Genomic DNA, 13,642 nt, shown 5'->3' with positions numbered 1-13,642 from the left:
CTGGGGCTGGAATGCATTGTATCTGTGGGGAGGAGACACTGGAGGAAGATGCCAGGAGCCTAAGGTGCAAGCAGGAAGCCAGTAAGATGCCTCAAAGAGAGATGGGGCTAGACTTGCTCTTGGGGTGGTGGGGTGCTGTTCAGAATGGCTACTCTGCAGGGGAGAAGCCTGGAAAGCATCACCAGCAAAAGAAGCCTGCTCTGTGGCCACCATGAGATCACGAACAGTCTGAGAGAGACTAAGGATGGTTCTCACAAAAGAAGCCATACTTTCCAGGATCTACGATTCCTGTGCTTGTGTGTTCAGCTCAGGGCCTGGCATCCAGTCAGAACCAGGCAGTAGTAACTATTCTTGTTATAATTAATATTACTATGCTCTCTCCTGCCTCACTCCTACCAGGGATCATGGACTTGCAGAGGAAGGATCCATGAAGATAGGACAAGGGACGAGGCAGGGGAAGGTATCCAAAACACGATGAAAGGGAGAAAGGACTTCGAGACTTGTCATAGCACACTAGTGCTTCCTCACTAGGCATCTCCTTCCTCCCATTATGTCACTCAGGTTAATTTAGTCACAGTGTGCCTTGGCCCCTGTTCTGCAAAGATATGAACTTATGGAAAAGTGAGCCAAGGCCGTCTTTTGATTCAGGCTGGTAGATGACAAAGCCTCAAGACTGGGCTTTTTCACTCATATACGTTTGTGTGTGTGTGTGTGTGTGTGTGTGTGTGTGTGTGAGAGAGAGAGAGAGAGAGAGAGAGAATTAATGTAGCCAAGCTATTTCAGTAAACTTTTCCCAAACACCAATTTCCTAGACGTCAGTCTACCAATTCTTCCCATGGAGTCAGCCTCTGGTCCTCAGTAGTGATCTGAGGACAGCCTTGACTTGTGATCATTATTTTAGAAGTATGGTGAGGGCTTTTCGGGGGGAGGGAGTTTTGAGGTAAGGCTTCTCTGTATACCTCTGTCTGTCCTGGAATTCTCTCTGTAGACCAGGCTGGCCTCAAACTCACAGAGATTTGCCTGCCTCTGCCTCTCAAGTGCTGGGATTAAAGGTGTGTGCCACCACCCAGCTAAGTATGGTGTTTTTAACCACTTCTGAACTGTGCTTTGCTTAATACCAGCCCCCAACACACTTCTGTCCATGTCACCTCTCTCATTATGCGGTCTTTGACTTGTTGTTGTGAGTAATTTCTTGTTCAAGATTTATCTCCGCTCGGCCATGAGTTCCACAAAAACACACCTGTCATCTTTCTTGATGCTTCCCCTAGGGACTAGAATATTCTGTCCATTTGAGTAAGAACCTGAGATAAATCAATACAGGGCAGGGACTAGGAAGCTATAAGGTGGACAATGGGGGTGTATGGGCTGGATGATGTGTTCTCTTTCTTGAGAAGTCAATCTGATTTGTCTTTTCTTTCAGTTGGAACTGAAGAAGTCCCAAGAGAGACAATTTAGAGAGGAGATAATTTATCTTTAAGAACTAAGAACAGTTCCAATCACCACTTCCCCCAAAGCAATGGCTGGGAAGCTAGGTTAGACCATTGACTCTTTTATTCAGGTGACTGCAAAGTGGTCCCCCACGGGGCCGACCCACTTCCCCGTTGGAAATATTGGATGGGGATGCTTTGTTCTGGCATTAGAATGAAGCAAAGCAAAAACTCCTGAAGAAATAAAACATTGTTAGTGACTGTGGACAGGCTGGGGAGGCACTGTCAACAAGGGCACACCTCCTTAAGGAGTCAAGATTGGACAATGGGTTGCTCAGATCTGACGCGTTAACTCCTAAGAAGGCTTTAGTGCCATGAAGCTGTGTGCCCTAGGGCAGGGGTGGTAAACTAAGGTAAAAACTGTGGCCAAGAGAGAACCATGTCTTGCTTGATATTCAGCTATTCAGTTTCAGTCTGTTTGAGTGTGTGTGTGTGTGTGTGTGTGTGTGTGTGTGTGTGTGTGCGTGTATGCTTGTGAAGGCAAATGTTAAAGCTAACTGCCTTTTTCAACAATTCTCTACTTTGCTTTTTGAAGGTTTATTGAACCCAGGGCTCACCAATTGGTTAGACACACTACCTAGTGCGTTCTAGGGATTTGCTTGTTTCTGCCTGCCCCCAGTTCTGGCCCCCTTGCCACGGGGTAACAGATACATGCTGCTTTTGCATGGGTGGTGGGGATCTGAATTCAGGCCCTTGTGCTTATACAGCAAGTACTTTATGACCGTGCATTCAGGCAGGTGTCTCACCACCCAGCCATCTCCCAGGTCCCCTTTTACTTTTTATTTTGAAGCAAGTCTTCACTAAGCTGTCCAGGCAGGCCTTCACCTTGCCATCCCCCCAGTCCCAGTCTTCCAAGTAGCCCGGATGAAAGGCCCATGCCACCAGGCCCAGCTAGTGGCTGATTTGTAAACTGAGGAGCCAAATAAGGGACACTGATGATGCCGAGCCAAGTTGTGAGTCATATTGCAATTTTAAAGGAAAACATATTCGACCCCATGTCTGACAGACCGAAGTGCATTGTCCTTTCCAAAGCAGAATCCTTACCAGCCATCCACACCAGCTTTCTGTAGTTCTGAAATCCCAAACGACAGAGATCCCATGAAGTCATTCCTGCTGGTCAAGTCCCAATCCCAGATCTCTACAGACAGTCTTCTGTCTTTGTCTGATTCCTTCAGCTGACTGGAGAGAGGGAAGGAGGTGGAGCCGGGGGAGGGAGGGAGAGAAAGAGAGAGAATCAGCTGAGGCCATCATGATTTCTCAAGCAGATGAAATGTACAAAAGGACGAGACCCTGAGGTAGATAGAAATCCTGTCACAAGCTGCAGCAGGAGTCACACTTGGTTTCTACTCCTCTGGGAGTAGGGGCTCATTCTGTTTGACAGCCCACGGCTCAGGTGGGGGACCTAAGCCAGTTCCAACAAAAGCAGGCCTATCTATGTCTGCTGTCTCTGTTTTAATTCCCATGGACAGTCACTGGGAAAAATTTCAATATCCAAGACATCTCTGGGCATGCATGTGTGTGCATTTGCACACATATGAGTTGAATGCGAAGCAGAGACTGCACAGAGAAACTTCTTGTTAGTGTCTCAGGGGAAACTGTTCTGTGGCATGGTCCTGAGAGGCTCAGGTAGTCCTTGCTTTATTCTGAAAAAGAGGCAAGACTATGAGGCTGCCCCAAGAACCAGCCTGTGGTTACAACATGACCTGTGGGATCAAACTATGTAAGGCCCCATCCTGCTCACCCTTCTATTCACCAAGGGGCCTCTTTAGCAAGCCCCATGCATAAAATAGGAGTGGATTAATCAGAGATTATTAGCCAGATTGTCTAACTAGTGCTTGATTATGTATCAAGCTCAGTTACAGATACCATCTGCTACTATTAACAACCACTGGCCCAAGCACACTGAGAAGGGGACCCTCCTACTCTTCCTCAAGATCCGAAAGTGAAGCTGATGTAGTTCTCCCAGTAGACCCAGCATCATCTAAACTCAGTCCTAGAGGTTTTGTCAATATAACCTATAGATTATGTCCCACTAATTAACCATCACCAAGCAGCACACGCCCAATCCCATCCACCAACCCACCTTCCCACACTACAAGCAGTCTCAACTGTATTAACTTTTTTTTATTTTTCTCCTAGTTCATAATACTGGAATCCAGATGGAAGAGGAAGGAAGTGGAAAGGAAGTGGGGAGGGAGGCAGAGGGAAAATGGGGGAATGCTTCAGTCCCTGGTGGCCTATATCTCAGCCTCTGTCACTCAAGCTGGGCCATGGAGATTTCCACTTACAATCTGAAGGTCTCATTCCACTCCGGGTTGAGGGAGCATTTGATGGTCTTGGTCTTCTGCTTGCTCTCACTTTTGGGATCAGGGATCAGTTTCAGTTTTACGTAAGGATCTGACAAGCCATTTGGATCCATAGGTACCAGATTTTTAGCATCTCTTACTGAAAAACAAAAATCAGTTTCAATATTAGCAATGTCCAAAATGTTTAAATACCTGTCAGCGATGCCTGTGGCACCCACAGCAGGGTCCTGGGCATCACACCTGCTTGATGGGAATTTGAATTTTATTAATATCAACAGCTAGAGCCATGCAAATGAGACAACCTGACAGGATTGTAGAATTTGTTCTATATTGGCTTTAAAAATTATTTTAAAAATATTTATTAGCATATATTAATTATATAAAATAATGTTTCCTTAGAATATCTTCATACATGTATATAACATATGTGCTGGCTAGTTTTTTGTCAACTTAAAACAAGCTAAAGTCATTTTGGAAGAAGATACCTCACATTTTATGTCAACTTGACACAAACTAAAGTCATTTTGGAGGAAGGAATCTCAATTGAGAAAATGCCCTCACCAATTGGCCTGTGGGGGCATTTTCTTGATTGGTGATTGATGAAACATCTGTATGATGGTCCGTCTCCATTGAGACATGGTTAATTGACCGGGAAGGACTGGGACATTAGTAATGTCCATTTCTGGATGCATCTGTGAGGACATTTGCATAGATGATTAGACCACGAAGGTTCTGACTGAATGAACGGTCTAATCCACCGATGCACACCAAACAGGAATGAGTTCTTAGGAGATGGTGGGATTGCAGAAAGTGGGGCCTGGTTAGAGAGTTACTCAGGGCATATCTTGAGTAACCAGATACTGTCCTGGCGACTTCCTGTAACTGCTTTGTTCTGTTTCCTGTCTGCTATGATGTGAGTTCCTACATCACCCCCTTCCACCATGATGGACTGAAACCATATGGAAAATAAACTTTTTCTCCCTAAAGCTGTTCTCTATGGCATTAGCCACAGCAATACAGAGGACTACATAAGCCTGAGCAGTCAGCTACACAGACATACAGAGGATGCTGCTGCATGTAGAGAGGAAATGGACCAAAGAAGTGGTGTGCCACGAGCGCAGACATTTCTTTAGAGATAGTGGAACTCACTAGATAAACAGATAACAGCTGCAATGCTGTAAATGTGAAGTACAGGGAACTGTGTGTTTTAAAGAGTGGAGGGTTACTTTATGCAAATGTCACCTTCATGCAAAAAGAAAAGGATCAAAAGGAAAGAGAGTTGCCATCTTAATGAGGGCATACGTGCTATCCATATGTCACATATTAGCAACACCGGGAAAGTCCACAGAGAAAATGCTGGGAAAATATCGACAGTATTATAGCTAGGCTCCACCTAAGATTAAGGCCTCCTGCATGAAGGCTTAGGATCTGCTTAGAGAAAGAAAGGGAGTGAGGGTTGAGCACTGAAGATGCTGTGGGCCAGAGAGAAGACAAGCGAGAAGGAAGGGTCTACTTGGAGAACTGGAAAAGCTGATTAACATCAGTTTAAAGGGTAGAAACATGGGTAGCCAAGAAACCCAGAAAATGTGGCTTGCGTGGAACATAAGACAGAGTGTTGAAGAACTTAAAGACAGTGTTGACCATCTCAGTCAAGAAAATCCAAGGTAATATATTCAGTCTAAAAATGAATGAAGCTAACTGCTTGAATGTATGACTCCTATTGGAAGTACAAAGATGGGTTCAACATTCTGGTAAATCTATTATTAATATATTCATCAATTTATAAGTGAAAGAAGAAACCACAAAGTCACTGGAGTTATCTGGAAATAGCAGGAAAATCTCTTGACAGGGTCAGAACTAGCTGAAATAATAGCACCATGGTTTGCAACAAAAGCAATCCCAGGAGGCAGGCCTGAGATGGTGATGCCCGTTCCCATGACCACTACTCCACACTTTCCCTCAGTGTTGCACAGATGCAACAACACATGAAAAACAAGACTTCTGCAGGCTCTAGACAACAAGAACAGCAAATAAGAAAGTGAATGACTGGAACACAGTGGGCAAACCCTACCCCCTTCACTTCCTACAATGTTCCCTTCCACCCAATCACAGGTCTTCTCCACAGAGCGTACAGGTCACAGACCACAGTCTTACATGACCACATTGTTTCCATTTCATGAATTCTGTTACCCCTGGCAACAAGTCTTCTCTCACCACAACTCACTGGACCAGACACATAGTCTCTGAGCCCCTATTCCCTCCTGCTTCCACTCTATTTATGGGGCTTGGATCTTAGGGTTCAGTGGACTGGTTCCCTAGAAAACACTCAGTTTCCTCGCCAATTTCTTTCCACTTTGCTTATCTAGCAAAATGCAAGTCATGGTTAAAATCAGATATCTTTATTTCCCTACATCCAATCATATGACCACTGTAGGAAGAAAGAAGAAAGGGAAGAGATGGAGAGAGGGAGGAAAAGAAAAGAGGAAGGGAGGAGAGGGAGAGAAGGAGGGAAAAAGGAGGGAGGGAGGGAGGGAAGAAGAGAGGGAGAGACAGAGAGGGAGGGGGAGGGAGGGAGGAAGCCTATGTGGATATTCAGGCAGAGGAAAGGGAAGAAAAGGGAAGCAGGGAGCAGGAAAGGAGGGTGGGAGGGAAGCAGAACAGGAAGGAGGAGAGTTTTCCTAAAGTCGTATAGTCAACAGGTGTTAGGACCGAATAAATGAGTTACCAGAGATGTGGATGGACTTTCTTCTACTAAGACAAAGGTTGAATTCATTCTCCATCTCAGCCACAAGTTACTTCCCAAAAGCAAGAATTAGTCCTCTCTGGTCTTAATCCCATGAACTCAGTGAACAGGTTCCTACTACACCCTAAGCATTCTGGTATGTTCCAAGGAGACTGGGAAGAACTTAAGACACTGATCCTGTCCACAAAGAACATATGAAACCAAGTCTGTTAAAAGTATAATTAATTTCTGTATTGAAATCGAGACAGTAGCGAGGCCACATAGTGTTGTAGTTATGAAGTGGGCTCTTACTTAGCTATTACTGTAAACTTTCAACCTTGGTTTCTTGATCAATAGCATATGTTGGTTTAGCAGTAAATTTGGACAAAGACTATTTGTTGCAGAACTGAGAAAATACTCAATAAACATGAACTGTGTCATTACTGTCTCATCGCTTAGTCTGTGCCCTCTGACCACACTTGCCATTCATTCATTCATTCATTCATTCATCCATTCATTCACTTATTTATTTATTTAGCAATGCCGAGGGTTGAATTCAAGACCTCACACATATTGGACTTCTGTTTACTCTTCATTTTGAGGCAAAGGCTCAGTTTCCTAGGCTGACCTTGAACTTGTGATCTTCCTGCCTCTGCCTCCAGAATAGCAGAGATGACAGCCTGTGCCACTAGGTCTACTTTATTTCTTCGAGGGAACCATGCATTGGACCTTCCGTTTTGAAACCTCATCAAGAGGACTCTGCAAACCTCAGCACAGAGGAACTCTAAAGCTCTCCCAACCCCAATTCCTGTTCCTTTCCCCATGGACTTGATGGAGGGCTGGAGTGAGATGTGTTCGTTTGCTTTTCCAGCAAGGGTGAGATGGAGGCTGCTGGCCCACAGGGCACACATGGAGTAACACAGCTCCTGAGTGATAGATGCTTTCCCCACTGAGCACAATCCCCAACTGTTATTTTCTCTCATTTCTCAAGTCTTCCAAGGAAAATAGCATGTGTTTCTAGTCTGGGAATGACACTTTGCTCACACAGTGATCTGCATAAAAACATGAACTGAGTTGTTCTGAGGAGGCCATAAGCTTGTCTGTCTGGATGATTGGCAAGACACATGCATGTAGAAATGGTTCATTTTTCTTCTCTTTGGGAAGGCCACTTCCCCTGGCTCCTTGTTGTATAGACTGACACCAATGGCAGTCACTGGGAAACAGTCCTCTGTCTTAAGTTTAGGATTCTCACCCAATGCTTTCTCTCTGCTGGAGTGTGGTGTGCAGTGTACTGAAGTCTTCCTTCATTCTCTGCCCTCCGCCTCATTGCAAACATTCCTCATTCCAGTATGATTCCTCTTCTGCCAGCCATCCTTCTCAAACTCTCTCCCTCTTCTGCCCTCTTGAGTCTATCCTGTCTATCAAAGCAGCTAAAATTCTCTGGGACTGAGTAGCGTAGAATTGATTTCAGAGCTGTTGGCTTGCACATCTCCAGGAATATGGCTACTTTGAAACCACTGGATCATGAGCAGTTGACAGGTGCTCCAGGCTTAGATCCAAAGGTCTGTCCCCTCAGAAGCTTTTCAGAGTCAACTCATGTTTCCCAGCAGTGAGAAGACCGAATATGCGTTAAGGAAGCAAATCTCTCTAGACCACACTTGGCGAGACCAACTTTGATTTTCTTGATAAATGTTTCTTTACTATCTTTGCTGAAATCCAGCCAGTGCAGATGGTACGATATGCTTCACACAAAGCAGAAACAGCACCCATCTCCCTGGCGGAAGTTTGCTAAATGCACAGGAGAAGATCACACTGAGCCAGAAAACACTTGTTTTGACCATGGAGCTAGGTGGATCAAATCAACACCAGCAGGCAAATCCACTATAGTCTGGTGAAGGTTCTCTGGCACTGTGTGGGAAGATACAGCACCAACATTATTGACTTTTCTAAGAATTCTTCTTCAAGAACTTCCCTAAATGGTTTAACCCTCCTTTCCAGAAAGAAAAAAAAAATCTTTTTTTTTCTTTTCTTTCTTTTCTTTTTTTTTTTTTTTTTGGTTTTTAGAGACAGAGTTTCTCTGTGTAGTCCTGGCTGTCCTGGAACTCACTCTGTAGACTAGGCTGACCTCGAACTCAGAAATCCGCCTGCCTCTGCCTCCCAAGTGCTGGGATTAAAGGCGTGTGCCACCACTGCCCAGCAAAAAAATAAAAATAAAAAATAAAAAATAAACACTTTTAAAAAATCTAAAGAATTATTGTGTTTTATGGTCCCAGTACTGAATTTTATAAATATTGAGAGGCTTTTTAAAAAATTAAAACTCCTTTAAAAGAAATTTCCTTGATATTCTGGGTCCTCACAGGTCTTCATTATGTGCATTGAGACTGTGATTCAAACATTCAAATGGGCGGTGCTGGCAATACGGAAAGTAAAACCCGACCTGCACAAGGGTAGGTCTACACAAACTAGCAGACATCATGCTGAGGGTAACTTCGTACCCGCTAAGAACACTGGGCTGTCCACATGCATGCAGGTTTTGAAGACAAAGGAAACAGAAGAGATTACAATATAAAGCCTAGGTTTAAGAAAAAGGCTTGCTCGAGTCTGTGAATGAAACCGAGATCTGCACTGTTAGATTACAGCTGTGGGCCAATGTTAACATTTCCCCATTTGGATAATTAGACTGCACACTTAAGAGATTGACTTTGACCTTGGGAAATACATGCTGAAGTATTCAGAGGTCAGTGGGGATCATGATCGCTTACCGACCTCTCAAATGGTTCAGAAAAAAAACCCACTTATCTAAAACTGTTTAATAAAAAGGCTGGAAGAATACATAGACACATGAGGGACAAGAGGGACAGGAGGGACAGGAGGGACGTGAGACGAGGGACACAAGGACATGAGGGACATAGGCACATGAGGCACTCCTAGCCAGTCAGGTGAAGAAAATACAAGAGTTCTTTATGTCATCTTTGCATCTTTTCTGCCATTTTGAGACTATGTTAAAATCAAATCTCTTTAAAAGCCCCCACCTCCAATCTTCTAAAGCAGTGGTTCTCAACCTGTGGGTCATGACTCCCAGAAGCATCATACATCAGATAGTTTTACACTAAGATTCATAAGAGTAGCAAAACTACAGTTATGAAGTAGCAGTGAACATAATTTTATGGTTGGAAGTTACCACACCATGAGGAATTGTATTAAAGGGTCCCAGTATTGGGACCCTTGAGAAGTAGTATTTTAAAGAGGGGCACAATCAAACACGTTTCTACAAGGCCTACATGCAGGCACACATGTACGCACCCAGGAGATACACACAATTATTTTTAACTAATGGTTACATCTGAGGGTGGAGAGGGCTGTTTGAAGGTGGGATGCAAAAGAACATTGGCCTTAGAATATTGGTTCTAGTCTGAACTTCTGACAAACAAACTGCATTCTTTTATTAATTATGTTATTGAGTTGTGTATCGATAGCATCTGAGAATCCATTGCCCTGGCCTTCAGAGACTTCATTCCATTTCCCTCAGAGACACAGCAAGGCAATTGGATCTTCCCTGTGATGCTTCAAGACTGTAATTTGAATCATAGGACCCAGAAACAGGATCTATGTTGAGGGCAGAGTCCTGATGTCCTATCTGAGACCAGCGGGACCCTCTCAACAGACCCCCTCGATGAAACCGGTCCTGCAGGGACAAACACTGACTGAACACATGAAAACACTTCTTTCTACCTAGTCCTGACCTCTCATCGCAGGGATGCCCTGGTGGCTGATACTGTCCTTGGTCCTTTGGTTAACTCCATAGTGCTGTCTGTTATATTTCCTCATTTAGATAATCATAAGACATACATACTGAAGAATATATTTGCTTTTAAGAAATGTACATTGGGTCATTTTAGAATTAGTGAGAACCATGACCCTAACTTATTCTCAGATGATTCATGAAAACTGTTTGCGTAAAGAAGTGTTTATCAAAGAGAGAGCTAAAAATCTCCCTACACGGTATCACACCTTCCACAGGAAGTGTCTTTAGCCCTCTTGTCCATAGTCTGTGTCTCCTTGATCGCTGCTTCTTTGTTACCATAGCACTTCTAACGCCGCTTTCTCTGGTGTTCTGTGAGCCCTGACAACTTCAGCCTCTCCTTCCCTAGCCCCTTCCCTGGCCATTCTATGTAAGTGTCTGATTGCAAAGCAAGAAAATGTGGGTTTTAGGGAGCCCGCATGCAGACCCGAGTCATCTGGCACAGCTGGCTTCCTGAGGCTGCTGGCAGAGGCACAGTTGTCACACGTCTGATTATCCGTGTTGAGTCAAACTTCCAGCTGGGACTGTCATCTTGTCTATCGAGAGAAGAGCCTGTCAAGCTGCAGCAAGTGAGGAAAAGGTGGAGGATGAGGTAGCTAGCTGGAGAAAGTCAGACCTGGGCTTAACCTTCCCCTTCTCCATGATGAGTATTAACTGGGTGTTTTAAGTCAAAAGACTTCTCAGAATCTCAGTTTCCTTATTTTTAAAAAAAAAAAACAAAGCAAGACAAAAGCAAACAAATGAGCAATGCTAGCAGTAGACCAGGGAGATAAGTAGACTTTAAAAGTCCACTGGCTAGCTACTATAACCAAATTGATAAGCTCAATTGAGAGGCCGTCTCAAACAATAAGGTGGTTAAGTAGGGACCCTCTCGAGTGATCAAGAAAGACTCCCAGTGTCAACCTCTGGATTCCATAGGCAGGCACACACACACACAGTCATACTCATATGCCCCCCAAACACTCATATATATAGACACCTCGTACATACACTCTTCTCTGAAACACACACATACACACACAGTCACAAACACTACATATAGACATTGACACACACTTACATATATAGTCACAAATGCATATGCAAGATACTCACCTACACACACACACTCACAAATACATATACCACATACACACACTCATAGGTACACACATACACACACTCATACACACACTCAGAAATATATACACCACATGTATACACTCATAAGTACACATACTCTCATACACAAATACATACACACCCATACACATTCATAAATACATATATGTATGTATGTATATTACATGCATCCATGCATGCACACACATATACAGCACACACACACATACACACACACGATTATGTCTAAGAGAAATGAACTAAAAAGAAAAAGAATTTATTCTGGCCGATGATATCATTCATTTCAGACCCTATTAGGCTAGCCCCATTGCTTTTAGGTCCATAGCAAGGCAGAAACATCCTGGTGGAAGGGTATTGTGGAAAAAGCTGTTCTCTTCATGGCATCTGCAGAGCAGCATGAGTAACTGGAAGATGCCAGGGATATAGTTTACCCTTCACAGTTATGTACCCAGGAACATATTCCTTCCTGTGTTTGGGGGGCATATTCCTTCATCTAGGTCCTATTTCTTAAAAGTCCATCCAGCTGTGAACTCATTGGTGGGCTGATCCATGATGACCATAGTTGTCATTTATCCACTCTCTGTAGTCCCAACTGCCAAGAGATCCAACCTTTAACACATGAGCCCTCCAGGGAGAGGGACACTCCATATCTGTACCATCACCCTAGTTACCAGGATGATGATGTTTAGTGAGAATGTAAAGCTTGTGCAGAAGCCCCATGAATGCTGGTCTCCTTCCCCCATAGAGAGAGTTCAGGCCAAGTCGTATGATGAAAATTTACAACAACCACAATAAATTTCAGGACTGGAACAGCATCCTTTCAGCGTGATCTTCATACAAATAAACCCCAGAGGAAGCAGCTTGAGCATGATGGGCGGTCTGAAGTCAGATGCGATAAATCCATCTCTTATTACCAGAAGCTTCTTTCCATTTCAATTTAGTGCCTTGGACTTCTGCCTGGGATGGCATCTCCTATGAATTCCCGAGAGCCCTCAGAAGTTTTTTTTTTTTTATTGACAGAACAATTGCACATTTTTATGGGACACATTGTGATAGTTTAGTATGTTTATATATCGTGTATTGATCAACTCAAAGCACCTAGATCCTTCATCATCTCAGACATTTTTCTTCTCTATTTGATAAGAACATTCAAAAGCCTCTCTTCCAGACAGTGTGGATTCGTTTCTAGTTTTACTTCACTCTGAGCTTTTGCATCCATGCCCCCATCCTTGGTGGCTCCCTTTCCTCTGGCCCAATGGGGATAATGTGATTCTCTTTCTTTCCAAATCCTGCCCATAGAGGGACACTTTTCAGCAAGGCCCTCTATGACGCTGCAGTTCCACTCTTCAGCCACAGTTTGAGACGCACCCTTCCAGTCACCCTGTTGGGGTTCCTGGTTCACTTCTTCTACCACTTCTGACAAGAAGCATTTCACGATTTCCACTGTTAGGACTCAACTGGTTTCCCAGCTCCATCTCGTGTGCCCGATGATGTTGCATGTGTCCATGGGAATTGTAGGTGCCTAAGAACCTCTGACTCTATGTGCTTTCATCAGATGATGGGTGAGACACTTCCAGAGCCTCTGGGGGTGGAAATACTGTTGGATTCCTGTCTCTCTGGCAGGAGACGATACCACCAAGTGGAGAGAATTCCTTTATTGAGGGTTTCAGGGCTCAAGGCCGAGGAGGCTGAGAGTTATTTAGAGTATATTATTAGAGTATATTATTATCTTTGAGAGTTTTAAACCTCTTCTGCCTGTCAAAGTGGTTTTAAAACTGTTGTGGTATTTCTGATAATTTCATACTTCTCACTAAAATTCAGCTTTTGTTTGGCATGTTTTCTCCCTAGGTCCACTGTTGGGTTTTCTTTCATAACTTAAATGTCCTTTGTGTTCATTGCTTGTCTCCATCCAAATTAAGGTGATCTTCTGTTTGCTCTGGCCTTCACTCTAGGAACATTTGGTCCCATCTCCCCATGAGTAAATGCCTCTTGCTTCCCATGTCTGTCATTTTCTTCATGATTACAGTTATCTGTTCATCGATGGAACTCTAGGAGCATGCTTCCAGCTTGCTTCCATATCGTTTAACGCCCTCTTTCAGTAGGAGTCCTCGGCTCGCCATTCCTATGCATTTCTGTTTATTGGATTGTTTTAAATAGCTTTCTAAGGGCTGGAAACGTGTGGCTCTGTGGGTAAAGTGCTTGC

At 43.9% G+C, this 13,642-nt stretch overlaps 1 protein-coding gene across 3 annotated transcripts in view; it reads right to left on the bottom strand.

Moving 5' to 3' along the window:
• Prkcb (protein kinase C beta) overlaps positions 1–13,642 on the bottom strand; it is a 330,729-nt gene that overhangs the window by 103,711 nt on the left and 213,376 nt on the right. For all 3 annotated transcript variants that reach the window (XR_003710963.1, XM_028764304.1, XM_028764303.1), the window contains exons 6-7: positions 3,776–3,932; positions 2,532–2,666 (exon numbers count right to left, since the gene is read on the bottom strand). Coding sequence is in view for 2 of the 3 variants with exons in the window: in XM_028764304.1 (XP_028620137.1) it covers positions 2,532–2,666; positions 3,776–3,932 (292 nt within the window). In the remaining variant the exon portion in view is untranslated. The remainder of the gene's footprint in view (positions 1–2,531; positions 2,667–3,775; positions 3,933–13,642) is intronic.

This window comes from Grammomys surdaster, unplaced genomic scaffold, assembly GCF_004785775.1.
Source record: "Grammomys surdaster isolate TR1022 unplaced genomic scaffold, NIH_TR_1.0 142, whole genome shotgun sequence".
Classification (NCBI taxonomy): domain Eukaryota; kingdom Metazoa; phylum Chordata; class Mammalia; order Rodentia; family Muridae; genus Grammomys; species Grammomys surdaster.
Note: the sequence above shows the minus strand (reverse complement) of the source record. Positions and strands in the feature narration are given on the sequence as shown.